Source organism: Mastomys coucha, unplaced genomic scaffold, assembly GCF_008632895.1.
Source record: "Mastomys coucha isolate ucsf_1 unplaced genomic scaffold, UCSF_Mcou_1 pScaffold4, whole genome shotgun sequence".
NCBI lineage: Eukaryota > Metazoa > Chordata > Mammalia > Rodentia > Muridae > Mastomys > Mastomys coucha.
This window is the reverse complement of record NW_022196910.1, coordinates 56,375,574-56,388,243: the sequence shown is the minus strand read 5'-3', so window position 1 is coordinate 56,388,243 and position 12,670 is coordinate 56,375,574. Positions and strand designations below refer to the sequence as shown.

At 36.9% G+C, this 12,670-nt stretch overlaps 1 protein-coding gene across 1 annotated transcript; it reads left to right on the top strand.

Annotated features, from left to right (window-relative positions):
• Positions 1 to 10,110: 10,110 nt before the first annotated feature.
• Positions 10,111 to 11,169, top strand: LOC116075816 (olfactory receptor 6C2-like). Its single transcript, XM_031349217.1, has one exon. It carries the CDS (start codon positions 10,182 to 10,184, stop codon positions 11,118 to 11,120), a length of 939 nt encoding a protein of 312 aa, XP_031205077.1. The 5' UTR covers positions 10,111 to 10,181; the 3' UTR covers positions 11,121 to 11,169.
• The last annotated feature ends 1,501 nt before the right edge of the window (positions 11,170 to 12,670 follow it).

The window sequence follows — 12,670 nt, the reverse complement described above, 5'->3', positions numbered from 1 at the left end:
GGAGAATTGGGTTCTGATGATGCCAAGTGACCTTGGTTTGTGTTGTTTATTTTCTTACACTTGCCCTCCCACCCCCGACATCTGGTTATCTCTAGTGCTACCTGCTCTTGCTAAATCTGACTGGAGGCTGTCCTTCCTGTGATCCTGGCTGTGTCAGAACTCCTCAGAGTCAAGCTGTCTCTGTGATTCTGGGATTCTGGGATCCTGTGATCCTGGGCTTGTTAGAGCACCTGGGAGTGGGGCTTCCTCTGGGTGTTGTGGGACTGGCTGCGGAGCTTGTGCCCAAGGTCTGCTGAGGACACCAGCCCAGAGAGACCTGAAGGAACCAGAGCCACTGGGCTGGTAGAGTTCCTGTGTGCCTGGTCCCACTACTCCCAGTTACTCCCAGTGTTGAGACAGATGTTGGGTCCTCCTCACCTCTGATCCTGGGTGTGTCAGAGTGCCTGGGAGTGGAGCTTCCTCTAGGTGTTGAGGGACTGGCTGCGGAGCTTGCGCCCAAGGTCTGCCTCCTTAAGACTTTCAACCTTTGCCTCATGTTAAGGTATAATAGACAGATGGTAGATGATTGGTAGGTAGATAGATGATAGATAAATGATAGAAATATAGATAGATAGATAGATAGATAGATAGATAGATAGATAGATAGATAGATAGATAGATGATAGATAGATTTTAGGCTTAGATTTTTCAAAGCCTACTTTATTTAGTAGGCTAGTTTAATGTTTCAACCTCCCTTCTAGCCCACTGACCAAAGGTAGGGGAGAAATATGGTTAATAGAAAAAGGGGAGTTGTGAACCTGTTTAGAAGTAGTTCTCTGGGGACATTCCACTCTTCATTATCAGGATATCAGCAGTCCAGTCCAGTAGCAAACACCAAACATGGAATCAATATCAAAACAGCTTGATCCAGCAGGAACTGTAAGGCTCCACTGAATCAGCATGAGTCAGAGGAAGCAGAAAGAAGCAACCAGAATACCACAAGAAGTTCTTTGGCACATTTCTCTGCACAAAGTCATGACAAGCGAAGACTAATGAAGCATTGCCCAGCCAGCAAAGACCAGCAAAGCAGTTTAAGGCATAGCAATCCAAGAGCATCCTCTCACTATTTATTGGCTTCTGTTTATACTCTTTCCAAACATCATGTGCCCTCTCAAGCATCTGCTGCAGAAAAACATTCTCTCACAAGACAGCTTCCATAAAAACATCACATAACACAACTCCCAAGAAACCAGAAATTACTACTTTAATAGATGATTGATAGGTCAATTGATTGAGATAGATGATAGATGAATGATAATGATAGGTAGGTGATAGGTAGAGATAGATGATAGTAGATAGATGATAGATGATAAACATAGATGATAGCTGATAATGACAGATGATAGATAGATAGATAGATAGATAGATAGATAGATAGATAGATAGATAGATAGAAATGATGGTGATGATAGATAAATTTAGATATATATATATATACACACACTTATATAGATGTGCATATTAATATAAATTAGGCCTATCCTCATCTAGCTTCCAAATGAATGAGACTCAAACTCTGATTTATTTATTAGGCTCTACACAATTATTGGGTGATTACATCTAATCTAATTCTCTAGTGATAGACTAGCTACTTCTCCAACTGTATTCCTCAATTACTTGCAGTTTGAATCTTCCTTAGTTATTTCTTTTCCAGCAGTCTTCCTGGATTCTGTTCCAGCAGTCTGGTGTTCTTGTGAGGTATTTCATTCTAGCACGTGCTACTGGTCCATCATGGCCAATGGAGACTTTCTGTTCTCTCCATCCTCTCCTCCTCCATGCTTCCTCTCTTTCTCTCTCCTTTCTCTTTCTCCTCCCACGGTCTCCACCTGTGACCTGCCCCTAGCCCAATAACGAAAACTCTACCTCCTAATAATTGGCTGCTGCCAGTTTTATTTAACCAACAGCTTCAAATTGGGGAGTAAGGTTTGCACAACAAAAGCTGGTGTGCATAATAATTTGCTCATCTTGAGGCAACCAGATGTTGGGATACTGAATTTAGTCTAGGAATACAAGTAGCACCAGACCAACTCCCAACATAGATGATAAATAGATAGATAATAGGAATATTCTTCCTTTTATAAAAGAAATCTTGCCTATTTTGAAAGTATGAATTGAATAAAACTGAAAGATAACATACTAAGTTAACTAAGCAAGATACTCCCACCCCTAGATAAAGAGCTAAAGGGCAATATTAATGGCTGATGGGAGAATGAAAATCAGTTTTCTCAGTGGTTGAGCCCCTAATAAGTTATTCAATCACAAGTGGTCATCCCTAGACACATACATAATATATATGGACTCAGTAGGGTGTGTGTGTGTGTGTGTGTGTGTGTGTGTGTGTGTGTGTGTGTGTGTGTGTTCATGCTCTCATCTTTATTATTGTGATATATCTAACAGTAGTATATATAAAGTCTCCATATCAACATCAGGTATATTCTTCAGTAACTTTCCACCTTATTTTTTGAGATAGAACCTCTCATTGAGCCAAGAATTTACCAGTTGACTGGACTATCTGTTCAGCAATCCTCAGGACTTTTTCAAGCCTCATTTCCCCAACTCAGACAAGTATGCACATCACAAGTATGCACATAAAGCCAGGCTTTATGAGAGTGCTGAGGATCTGAACTCAGATCCTCATGCTTGTCCAGCAAGCACTTTACTGACTGATTCATCTCCCCAGACCAAGGACTGTATTTGTTAAGAAATTAAAACTATCCTAAGCATTGTGCATATAAGAGTTTCAAAATACATGAAGTAGAAACTGGTAAAGCCACAAGAATCAAAGGACAAAATTTTTATTGTTGTCAGAAATTTCAATACATTTATGTTAATAATTCATTAAATCAATGTCCAAAAATTCACTAAGTAGATAAGAATTAAGCAATAGCATCCATCAGCAGGATTCAGCAGAATTATTCATAGGACAAATGAGAGAAGAACTGTTCCAAAGCTCACAGACACTATTACCATAACAGACAATATTTGAAGGTCTGTAACAAGCTTTGACAAATTTGAAAGAACTAAAATTATAGAAAACATGTTCTGTAACCAATTAAAATTAAACTGAAAGTCAGTTTTAAAAGATTTAGGACATGAACTCAGAAGTGGGACTATTTGAATGAGAAGACCTGTAGACTTAGATTTTTCAAAACCGATTTTAATAAGTGTTCTTAAATGCTTCAACCTCCCTTCTAGACCATTACCCACCAGATGTAGTCAGGGACTGGAGAAGGTTAATAGGAAATCGGATTGTGGACCTATTTAGAAATAGTTCTTTGGGGATATTCAGCAGTCCAGTCCTATAGCAAAACACCAACACAAATCAGCAGTTGCAGTCCTGTCCACTCAGCAATCACCACTCATAAGTCAGTAATGGCAGTCCAACCCAAAAGAAACTGTGAGGCTCAGTCAATCAGCCATATCCATGGAAGTGGCAAGAAGAAGCTGCAGGAATACCACAAGAGGCTCTTTGGCAAGTTACTCTCTACAAAGTCATGACAAGCAAAGATCGGCAATCTGATACAAGATGAACCAATGCAAGAGCTTCGTCAGTGAAAACAAGTGAGGCAGAGCAAGACAAAGTAATGCCAGAGCCTCCTCCCACTGTCTGTGGGGACATATTTATATTCTTTCTAAACATCATGCATCTCTCAACAGTCTGCTTCAACATTCCTTCATGTGTCTGCTTTACTAAAACTTTCTTTCACCTGTGTCTGATTCAGCAAAGCATCATATGACATAACTGAGTTTCCAAAAAGAATAGAAATTTCTACTTCCAGAGACAGGAAGGATAACGAAAGGACTGATGTGCAGCAAACATCAGCAATGCACAATGGCACGCATGTGTGAAACATCATAAGAAAACCCAACACTTTATACACATATTGAAACTATTTAATAAGTTTCTAGAAAAAAAAACGGATTTCTGTGAAGCATATTTAGAAGATCACCAGAATTTTTGGTAGTCTAAAGTAGTCTTTATAGAGATATATAGGGCTCATAACATGATAATTAAAATAATTATAGAGATATCATTTAGTCTAAATTTTAGTCACACAGCAACACCATCTATAAGGGAGATTAAGCGTGTTCTATCTTGACATTTTACCATAATTAATAAAATTAACATCCAGTAACTTTGGTTCAAATCAAAGAGTGTGATTCAGAAATTATTGGTCTCAGCCATTGCCCATCTAAGTACTCTATAAAATTTTGCTCAATAAAAAATGTCACATTTTTCTTTTTACAGCCTATTCCTTCATCCAGAAAAAAAAAAATTCAGTCAACATCTTCCAAACACAGGAAGTCAGGAGTGATATGACATATTTGGGTCAAGCATAAACCCTCAGTTGAACAGCACTGAGGTGGACAGTGGAGACACCTGCAGGGTGACAGAAGCATGCCTATAGGCAGCTGTTCCATCCTGTGACACAAATACCAGTGTGAGAAACAGAAAGACAAAGAAAATAAACTGTATTAACCTTCATTGTGTAGTAATAGGTGAAGGCAAACACCCAGATATCAAACAATTTTTATCTCAGTGCTTGAAAAAAAAATCTGTTGGCTTCAAATATATAAAGCAGTTTTATCGCCTATCTTTTTAAAACTGCAGTCAAAAAATTATGTTATGAAGACTTAATCAGGGTAACATGAGGAAACCACCAAGTTTGAAGTTTAAATGTTAATAATCCTCTTATTGGGGAAAAGTCATAATGTGGCTTGCCAAGGAAATGTAATCTTTGAATTAAGATAAATTTGCATTTTTCATGAGGGTTGTGAGGCATTCTGACTTGTCAGTTCTCCACGTTTCAGAATTTACATCTATAAAATACAGGTTTTCCTTTATTTTATTTTATTTTATTTTATTTAAGAGTAAATATTTAATTTTGCATAAGATTTGTGTCAAATATAAATGATATATAATACAAGTGGGGCATGGCAGAGCTTGCCTCTAATGCAAGTACACAGAAATAGAGGCAGAATCAGAAGTTTGAGGTCATCCTTAGCTACATAATCCAAAGAGGAATGTATACTTAATGAAGAAATCCAAACAGAATTCAGATGACATTAAACCACCCTCAAGGTCTCTGAGGACATTTTCCCTTTGCTCTACAAATTCCATGAGGTGGGTTAGGCTGCCAACAACTTGTTAGTAACTTCTGAAAATGAGTCACCAAGGACTCTTGTTCACACAGTTGCTCTGTGTGTGCTGGTAACAACATAAAACAAACACTGAAGTCACAGAAATTACAGGGAAGCCTGCCTCTGCTCCCTCCCCACTCCCTAACCCTAAAAGATGGATAAGCATCTCTGACAGGCTGGAAATTTTCCTGATCCTTCACATCACCCATTCTTTCAACAGAAAGGGTGCTAAGAAATCTAGTGTAAGATGTAATTTTAGATGTGGCAAGAGGATTAAGACTGACCTCATTCAAGAAGGAGCAATGAAAGTCTAACTTACAATTGACCATTGTGAGGAGAGGAGAGAATTGTATGCTTATGTGAAGACTGGGTTCTGTGGTGAGATGGTGAAGTGTGACTAGGGATAGAACACACACAAGTCCTCTCACCAGCTACTGCTCCACAAACTGTGCTTCTCTCAAGGACCTCCAATCAATAACCATCAAACAGCAAGTATGATTATGATATATTTTTACCATATTCACAAAATGCAGACAAAAAGCAAACATTTAAATTTTGGAATTCCCTTCATTACAACTGACATTTCAGAAAAGGGAGAGAGGAGATTGTCAATCATTTCTGATAAACTGTTAGTCTGAGGAAACAAAGCTGGAATTATTGTATAGTGGTTACTCTTTCTTTTTCCTAACTATAAGTTGGAAAAAAACAGTTTCTGCTTAGTAGAAATAATAAACTATGGAAAATGCCACCTACCAAAAAAAGATACCACTATCCTAAAAGAATACAAACAGTATCTGTTTCTGAAAGTATTAGAAGAATCCTCCCTCCCACCCCAGCAGGTACTAAAATCATTTCAGCACTTTTTGGAAGAGATTCAGCATCCAAATTCCTCTTGAGCCTAAACATTCATTCTAAACATGAGTAAGATCAAAATATCATAAACATACTTTAAAACTCAATAATTAGAGACTCTGTGAAGAAAAGAAACTGAATCTTAAACACTCTTAGAACTCCCAAACAGACTATGTGGCTTTGCATAGATTTGCACTGGGGAATGTCTATTGATATTAATTGAAGCAGTATTTGCAGGGAAGAGGCGAAAGTTATTATTCATTGAATAAAATTGTTATAAGCTCTATTTAGTCCAAACTACAAAAATAAATAACTCTCACCTCCCAGGAATTTTTTCCTAGCCTAATATAGACTCTGGATGTGCTTACTAGTGTATAAAATGAGGGTACACCCAAAGGATCTGCTGCCACAGGCTTAGCAGCATTGTGGTATCTGTTTAACTTGCGTTAAAAAAAAAATAAGTCCCTGAAATCTGACACACTATTTTGTCAAGTACTTCAAATGTTAAATTTATATGTCATGAACGAAGATCATTCCTAGCACATAGAAAAATAAAAATTCTGGTAAGAAGGAAGGAATATTGCAGTAGGAACAGGTATGAGAGTGCCAATGGCTGATAAAAAGTTTTTAAATATTTTACAATTAAATGAAGAAAAGAAAGGAAAAAGAAAAGGAGAGAGGGAATAAAATTATAAATAAACCTGGTCTAGAACTGTCAGTCTTCCTCTAGCAAATACATGGCAAGATACTCTCTCTGTCCCATTAGCCAAGGAGAGGGGCAGTTCTCCCTGTTCCAAACTCACACCAGGAAACACTGCACACTGAGCCCTGCTAACTCAGGCTTTGATGACAGTTTTGATTGCAGACTTTGGGAGGAAATCAATTTGAATGAAGAGAAGAAATTATGACTAGCAGCCAGGATAACTAAGAACAAATGTCAAAAAGCAAGAGTGGAATCACTTAATCATTTGTTACCCTAAATTTAAAGCCACATTTTCACTTCAGTCTTGTGTTGCTATAACACAGAAAAGGAAATATCTGCTACAGTTGTAGCCTACAAGATCCTTTTGGGGATAACTTGTTCCTAGTCTCAGTGTTATGCTCTGTAAATTGTCAAGTATTTATATGAGTGAATAGAGGTTGGTTATTTATCTAAACAATAAGAAAAATAAGAAACCTACAATATCTTTGATGCTTACCTGGAAAGACACACATCTGGTACAACTAAGATGGATATTTTTCAAAATGTAATAAATTTTTTATTTTATCTTAGAATATAGAATTTTACAGAACTTATTAATAAGTCCTTACATTAGCTTGAATGATCAATTAATTCCTACTAATAATACAAAAAATACAGATTAGTGCAATGGTTCTCAACCTATGAGGATGATTCCTTTGAGGTCAAACAACCGTTTCACAGGGGTCACCTAAATCCACTGGAAAACACAGATATTTACATTACAACTAATAGTAATAGAAAAATTACAGTTATGAAGTAGCAATGAAAATAATTTTATGGTTGGGAGTCATTACAACTGTTTTAAAGGATCACAGCATTTGGAATATTTGGAATATACCACTGGACTAGCATATTATTTATTATAAACTACTGTTTTCCTTATAAGAATAAATTTATTACATTTTATTTTACAGGTAAATATCTGAGAACAGCTGCTATACAACAAGTTTCAATGAGGGTTAAGTTTTGACATGAAGCTTAAAAGGAGACATAACTGAGCCAATATCATACTGTGGTTCCTGAAAAATATAAAATTGAGTAAAGAAACCCTTGAATGCTTGAAGGTACTAAAATGGACAGTGGTGAATGCCAAAGAGAAAGGTAGTATGTTTCTGTAATTTGTTTACTGATTTATATGGGCCCAGGGTTCCTATATGTTTGGGTGAATAAGGTAGGTAGGTAAGCAGATCAATGGATGGGAGATAGATGGATGATAGATAGATAGATAGATAGATAGATAGATAGATAGATAGATAGATATGTGATAGATGATAGATATACAGATAAATGATAGATGATTGGTAAATGATGGATAGATAGCTGATAGATAATAGATTGATAGAGATATGATAGACATATAGATAGATGATAGATATACAGATAAATGATAGGTGATAGATAGATAGATAGATAGATAGAGATATAGATTTTTGTAGAACATGACTTTAATATTTTCAACTGTTAATATTCAACAAACAGAATAATTATTTTAAGATATATTTCATTGTTATGTCTCCCTTTTCATTTCTGATTTTATTAATTTGGATACTATGCCTGTGCCCTCTGGTTAGTCCGGCTAAAGGTTTATCTATCTTGTTGATTTTCTCAAAGAACCAGCTTCTCGTGTTGTTGATTCTTTGTATAGTTCTTTTTGTTTCTACTTGATTGATTTCAGCCCTGAGTTTGATTACTTCCTGCCATCTACTTCTCTTTGGTCTATTTGCTTCTTTTTGTTCAAGAGCTTTTGAGTGTGCCGTCAAGTTGTCAGTGCAAGCTCTCTTCAGTTTCTTTTTGGAGGCACTCAGAGCTGAGTTTTCCTCTTAGCACGGCTTTCATTGTGTCCCATAAGTTTTGATATGATGTATCCTCATTTTCATTAAACTCTAAAAAGCCTTTAATTTCTTTCTTTATTTCTTCCTTGACCAAGTTATCACTGAGTAGAGCATCGTTCAGCTTCCATGTGTATGTGTGCTTTCCGTTGTTTTTGTTGTTATTGAAGACCAGCCTTAGTCTGTGGTGATCTTCTAGGGTGCACGAGATTATTTCAATCTTCTTGTATCTATTGAGGCCTGTTTTGTGACCAATTATATGGTAGATAGATAGGGATATAGATTTTTTAAAACCTGAAAACAACAAAAAGATAAGGAAATGGTTGATGGGGTAGTGGGAAGAATGGCTCAGGTAGGGACACAGAAGAAATTGTTCCCCTAAGTAAGAGACCTAGAAGAATAGGTGTGACCAAGAGGTCGGGGATATGAGGTGGGCAGCCCTGTACACCATCCTGGTTCCATCTTTTACCTAAACTATCACAATAGGACTACGTCATGTTTATGTGAAAATTCTAGGACATTCCCTTACACCACTTCTTCAGAGATCTCAAAAAACTTACTTAAAAAATACTTCTCACTGCCAAATACAGGAGTGAAGAAGCAAAGGCACAACTCTGTATTTTACCTCTCAGCTCCTTATTTAATCTGAACTTAAATAACAAAGCCGTCACTGTTAAAATCAATGGCAATAGTTTATATCTCAGCTCCTTATGTAGAGCCAGTCTGAACTTAAATAACAAGGGCATCACTGTTAAAATCAATGACAATAGTTTCCACTCTCAGCTCCTTATGTAGAGCTAATCTGAACTTAAATAACAAGGGTGTCACTGTTAAAATCAATGACAATAGCACAAGGTGATCAACATAAAATCCTAACTAGGAAATATTTCTTGGTTTTAGAAACAGAGCATTGCAGAATGGTGGGAATGAAGAAAAAAAATTTTTTAAAAAAACTTTTATTGCATTATGATGAGAAAAGTTACATGATTTCAATTTATCTGAATTTGTTAACAATTAAAAACTTATTTCAATTAAATATAATTGAATCACATTCTTGTTTCCCTTTTGTACCACTGCTCCTCCCAAAGACCCCTCTTCAATACCTACAATATCTTTTTTGTCATATTCCTTAAAACTTATAAAATATTATAACAATAATAATGAGTATTATAAAAGTTGTTTGATATAAAACAACAATCAATTTAAAAGTCTTATGTAGATGCGAAGAAAAATTTTAAAAGATGAATGTGGAGTAGAGAACTCCAGAGTTATCAGGAGTTCTTTTAGGAAAACTAAGGTACAATCTATACCTTAAGGCAAAATAGCAGAGACAATTGTATGTTACACAAACAATTGATTTATGTTTGGTCTGGTTTTCATTTGAAATGTAGGTAATATAGAAATATCAAAGAATTATATACATAAGAACAATACAGATATTTCCATAGAAGCCACTAACAAGGCTGTGTGCGCACAGGCTTGCTGGCTGTGATGGCTTCATTCAGGTCACATTGCCAGGTTCTTCTGACACTTCTCTCTTTAGGTCCAAACACTCATGACTTCGGTACAAGACAGGGATGAGAAATCATACAGCAATAACAACATTCATCCTGCTGGGGCTGACAGATGACCCAAAACTACAGGTTCTAATTTTTCTATTTTTATTTCTCACCTACATGTTAAGTGTGACTGGGAACCTCACCATTATCACTCTGACACTTTTGGATCCCCATCTTAAAACGCCCATGTACTTTTTTCTCCGAAACTTCTCTTTCTTAGAAGTCTCATTCACTACAGTATGTATTCCCAGATTCCTATACATGATGGCTACAGGAGATAACACCGTTACTTACAATGCTTGTGCCACTCAGTTGTTTTTTGTTGTCCTCTTTGGAGCAACGGAATTTTTCCTCCTGGCCGCCATGTCCTATGATCGCTACGTAGCCATCTGCAAGCCCCTGCACTATACCACCATCATGAACAACCGAGTGTGCACAGTTCTTGTCCTCTCCTGTTGGTTTGCTGGCCTGTTGATCATCCTCCCACCTCTTGGCCTAGGCCTCCAGCTAGAGTTCTGTGACTCCAATGTGATTGATCATTTTGGCTGTGACGCCTCTCCCATTCTTCAGATAACCTGCTCAGACACAGTCTTTATAGAGAAAATTGTCTTAGCATTTGCCATACTGACACTCATTATTACTCTGGTGTGTGTTGTTCTCTCCTACACATACATCATCAAGACCATTTTAAAGTTTCCCTCTGCCCAACAAAGGAAAAAGGCCTTCTCTACCTGCTCTTCCCACATGATTGTGGTTTCCATCACCTATGGCAGCTGCATCTTCATCTACATTAAACCTTCAGCAAAGGAAGGGGTAGCCATCAATAAGGTTGTGTCTGTGCTCACAACATCAGTTGCCCCTTTGCTCAACCCATTCATTTATACACTGCGAAACAAGCAAGTGAAAGAGGCCTTCAAAGACACCATAAAACGAATTGTCTTTCTCACTAAGAAGTAAGTTTTTTAGGATGACTTAATTTAAGTCTAAGTCACCATGAGCAGCATCCACTTCACAGACTTGACAATCTGTGCTTTCCTCCTATCACATAGATTCAAGATCATTTTTTCCTAAGAAAGTTTTCTTTCATAATCCAAAAATGAAAATCAAGTAAGTTGTTTCACCTTCTTTTAATTTTATTTTATTTAGAATAGTTTCTTCAATATTGTATTCTTCAAAGATTAGATTACATACATTTCCAGTGTCATAGGAAAGACATGCAAATAACAGTTGTGTCTCTGGTCATATGGCCTTCCAAGATGTGGAATCTCAATACCCACATGTCACTCACTAAGTCATGTCTCACTTCTTGGAATACTTCAATCTTTTGCCCTGACTTATCAAGAGTAATTAAAGACATTTTTAAAAACCTATACTACATGTTAATAAGATCAAAGCTCCAATGCTAAGCAGCAACAAGTTTCAGCTACTGATATTTTACTAATCCATCTCAGAATACACATAATGGGGATACTGACAAACCTGTCACTGCTTGGTGTGCACCTGTGTCAACCATTCTCTGAAGACTAAACATCTTCCCCTCCTATTCTGTCCTGTATAACAATTTCACCATAATCGAAGAACTGAAGTTCAACTCACTTTTCAGCTGCTAATTCAAGCATTTTAGAGGTGGTTTATCCAGTGCCATCAATACATCAGTATCTGAGAAGTTCATGTGCATCTATCTGTGTGATATGCTCCTCTGAAGAGCCCCACTGTGCGAGGCAGTGTTTGAGATCTAAATACTTTATTAAAAAGCCAAAGCAAAATGAGGCCATTCAGTTAGTTTTGTTGAAAATTCATAGAGAAGGGTGAAGTTGGGAACTGAGCCTTCCTTCAAGATGGAGCTGATATGTGAACTTTCTACTGACTATATGGGAAGAAAGATGCAAGATCAGGTTAATTGTTTAGATATGTACACATGCATTAGCAATTAAATCTGAGTTACCAATAACATATTGTTGTCTCATTAAGGAAAGAAATAAAGGTACTTTCCCTTGGTGTCATTTAACCAAGAGTGAGTCAGAATTTGAACTCTCCACATCATGCTCCCTGTGTCTTCTATCCTCTGTCTGTTGCATTAGTCTGAAACTATGTTTGTATCAGTATCAGTAATCTGTCCCTGTGTATGTCTGTATGACTGTGTGATTGTACCTGTCTGTTTCTTTCTGTGTGTCTCTTTGTCTGTGTGATTGTGTGTGTGTGTGTGTGTGTGTGTGTGTGTGCGTGTGCACGTTATATGACCTGTTTGTTCCTGTACGTGCTGTCTGCATCTGTGATTACCTGTGTGTCTATCTGTTCCTTTCACTCTGTCTTTATTGAACAACTCAGAAGCATCACATGGGAAGAAAGGCCATACTTTACAAAAACTTTATCAGAGTTTTAAAGGGGTTGAGTAACTGGCGCCAGCTGATCCCAACCAACCCAGATAACAAAAACAAACATTGTTTGTCAACCAATATCTATAAATGGTTGCTTTCAACCTTTATGGTAGTTTTCAAAAAGTAGTT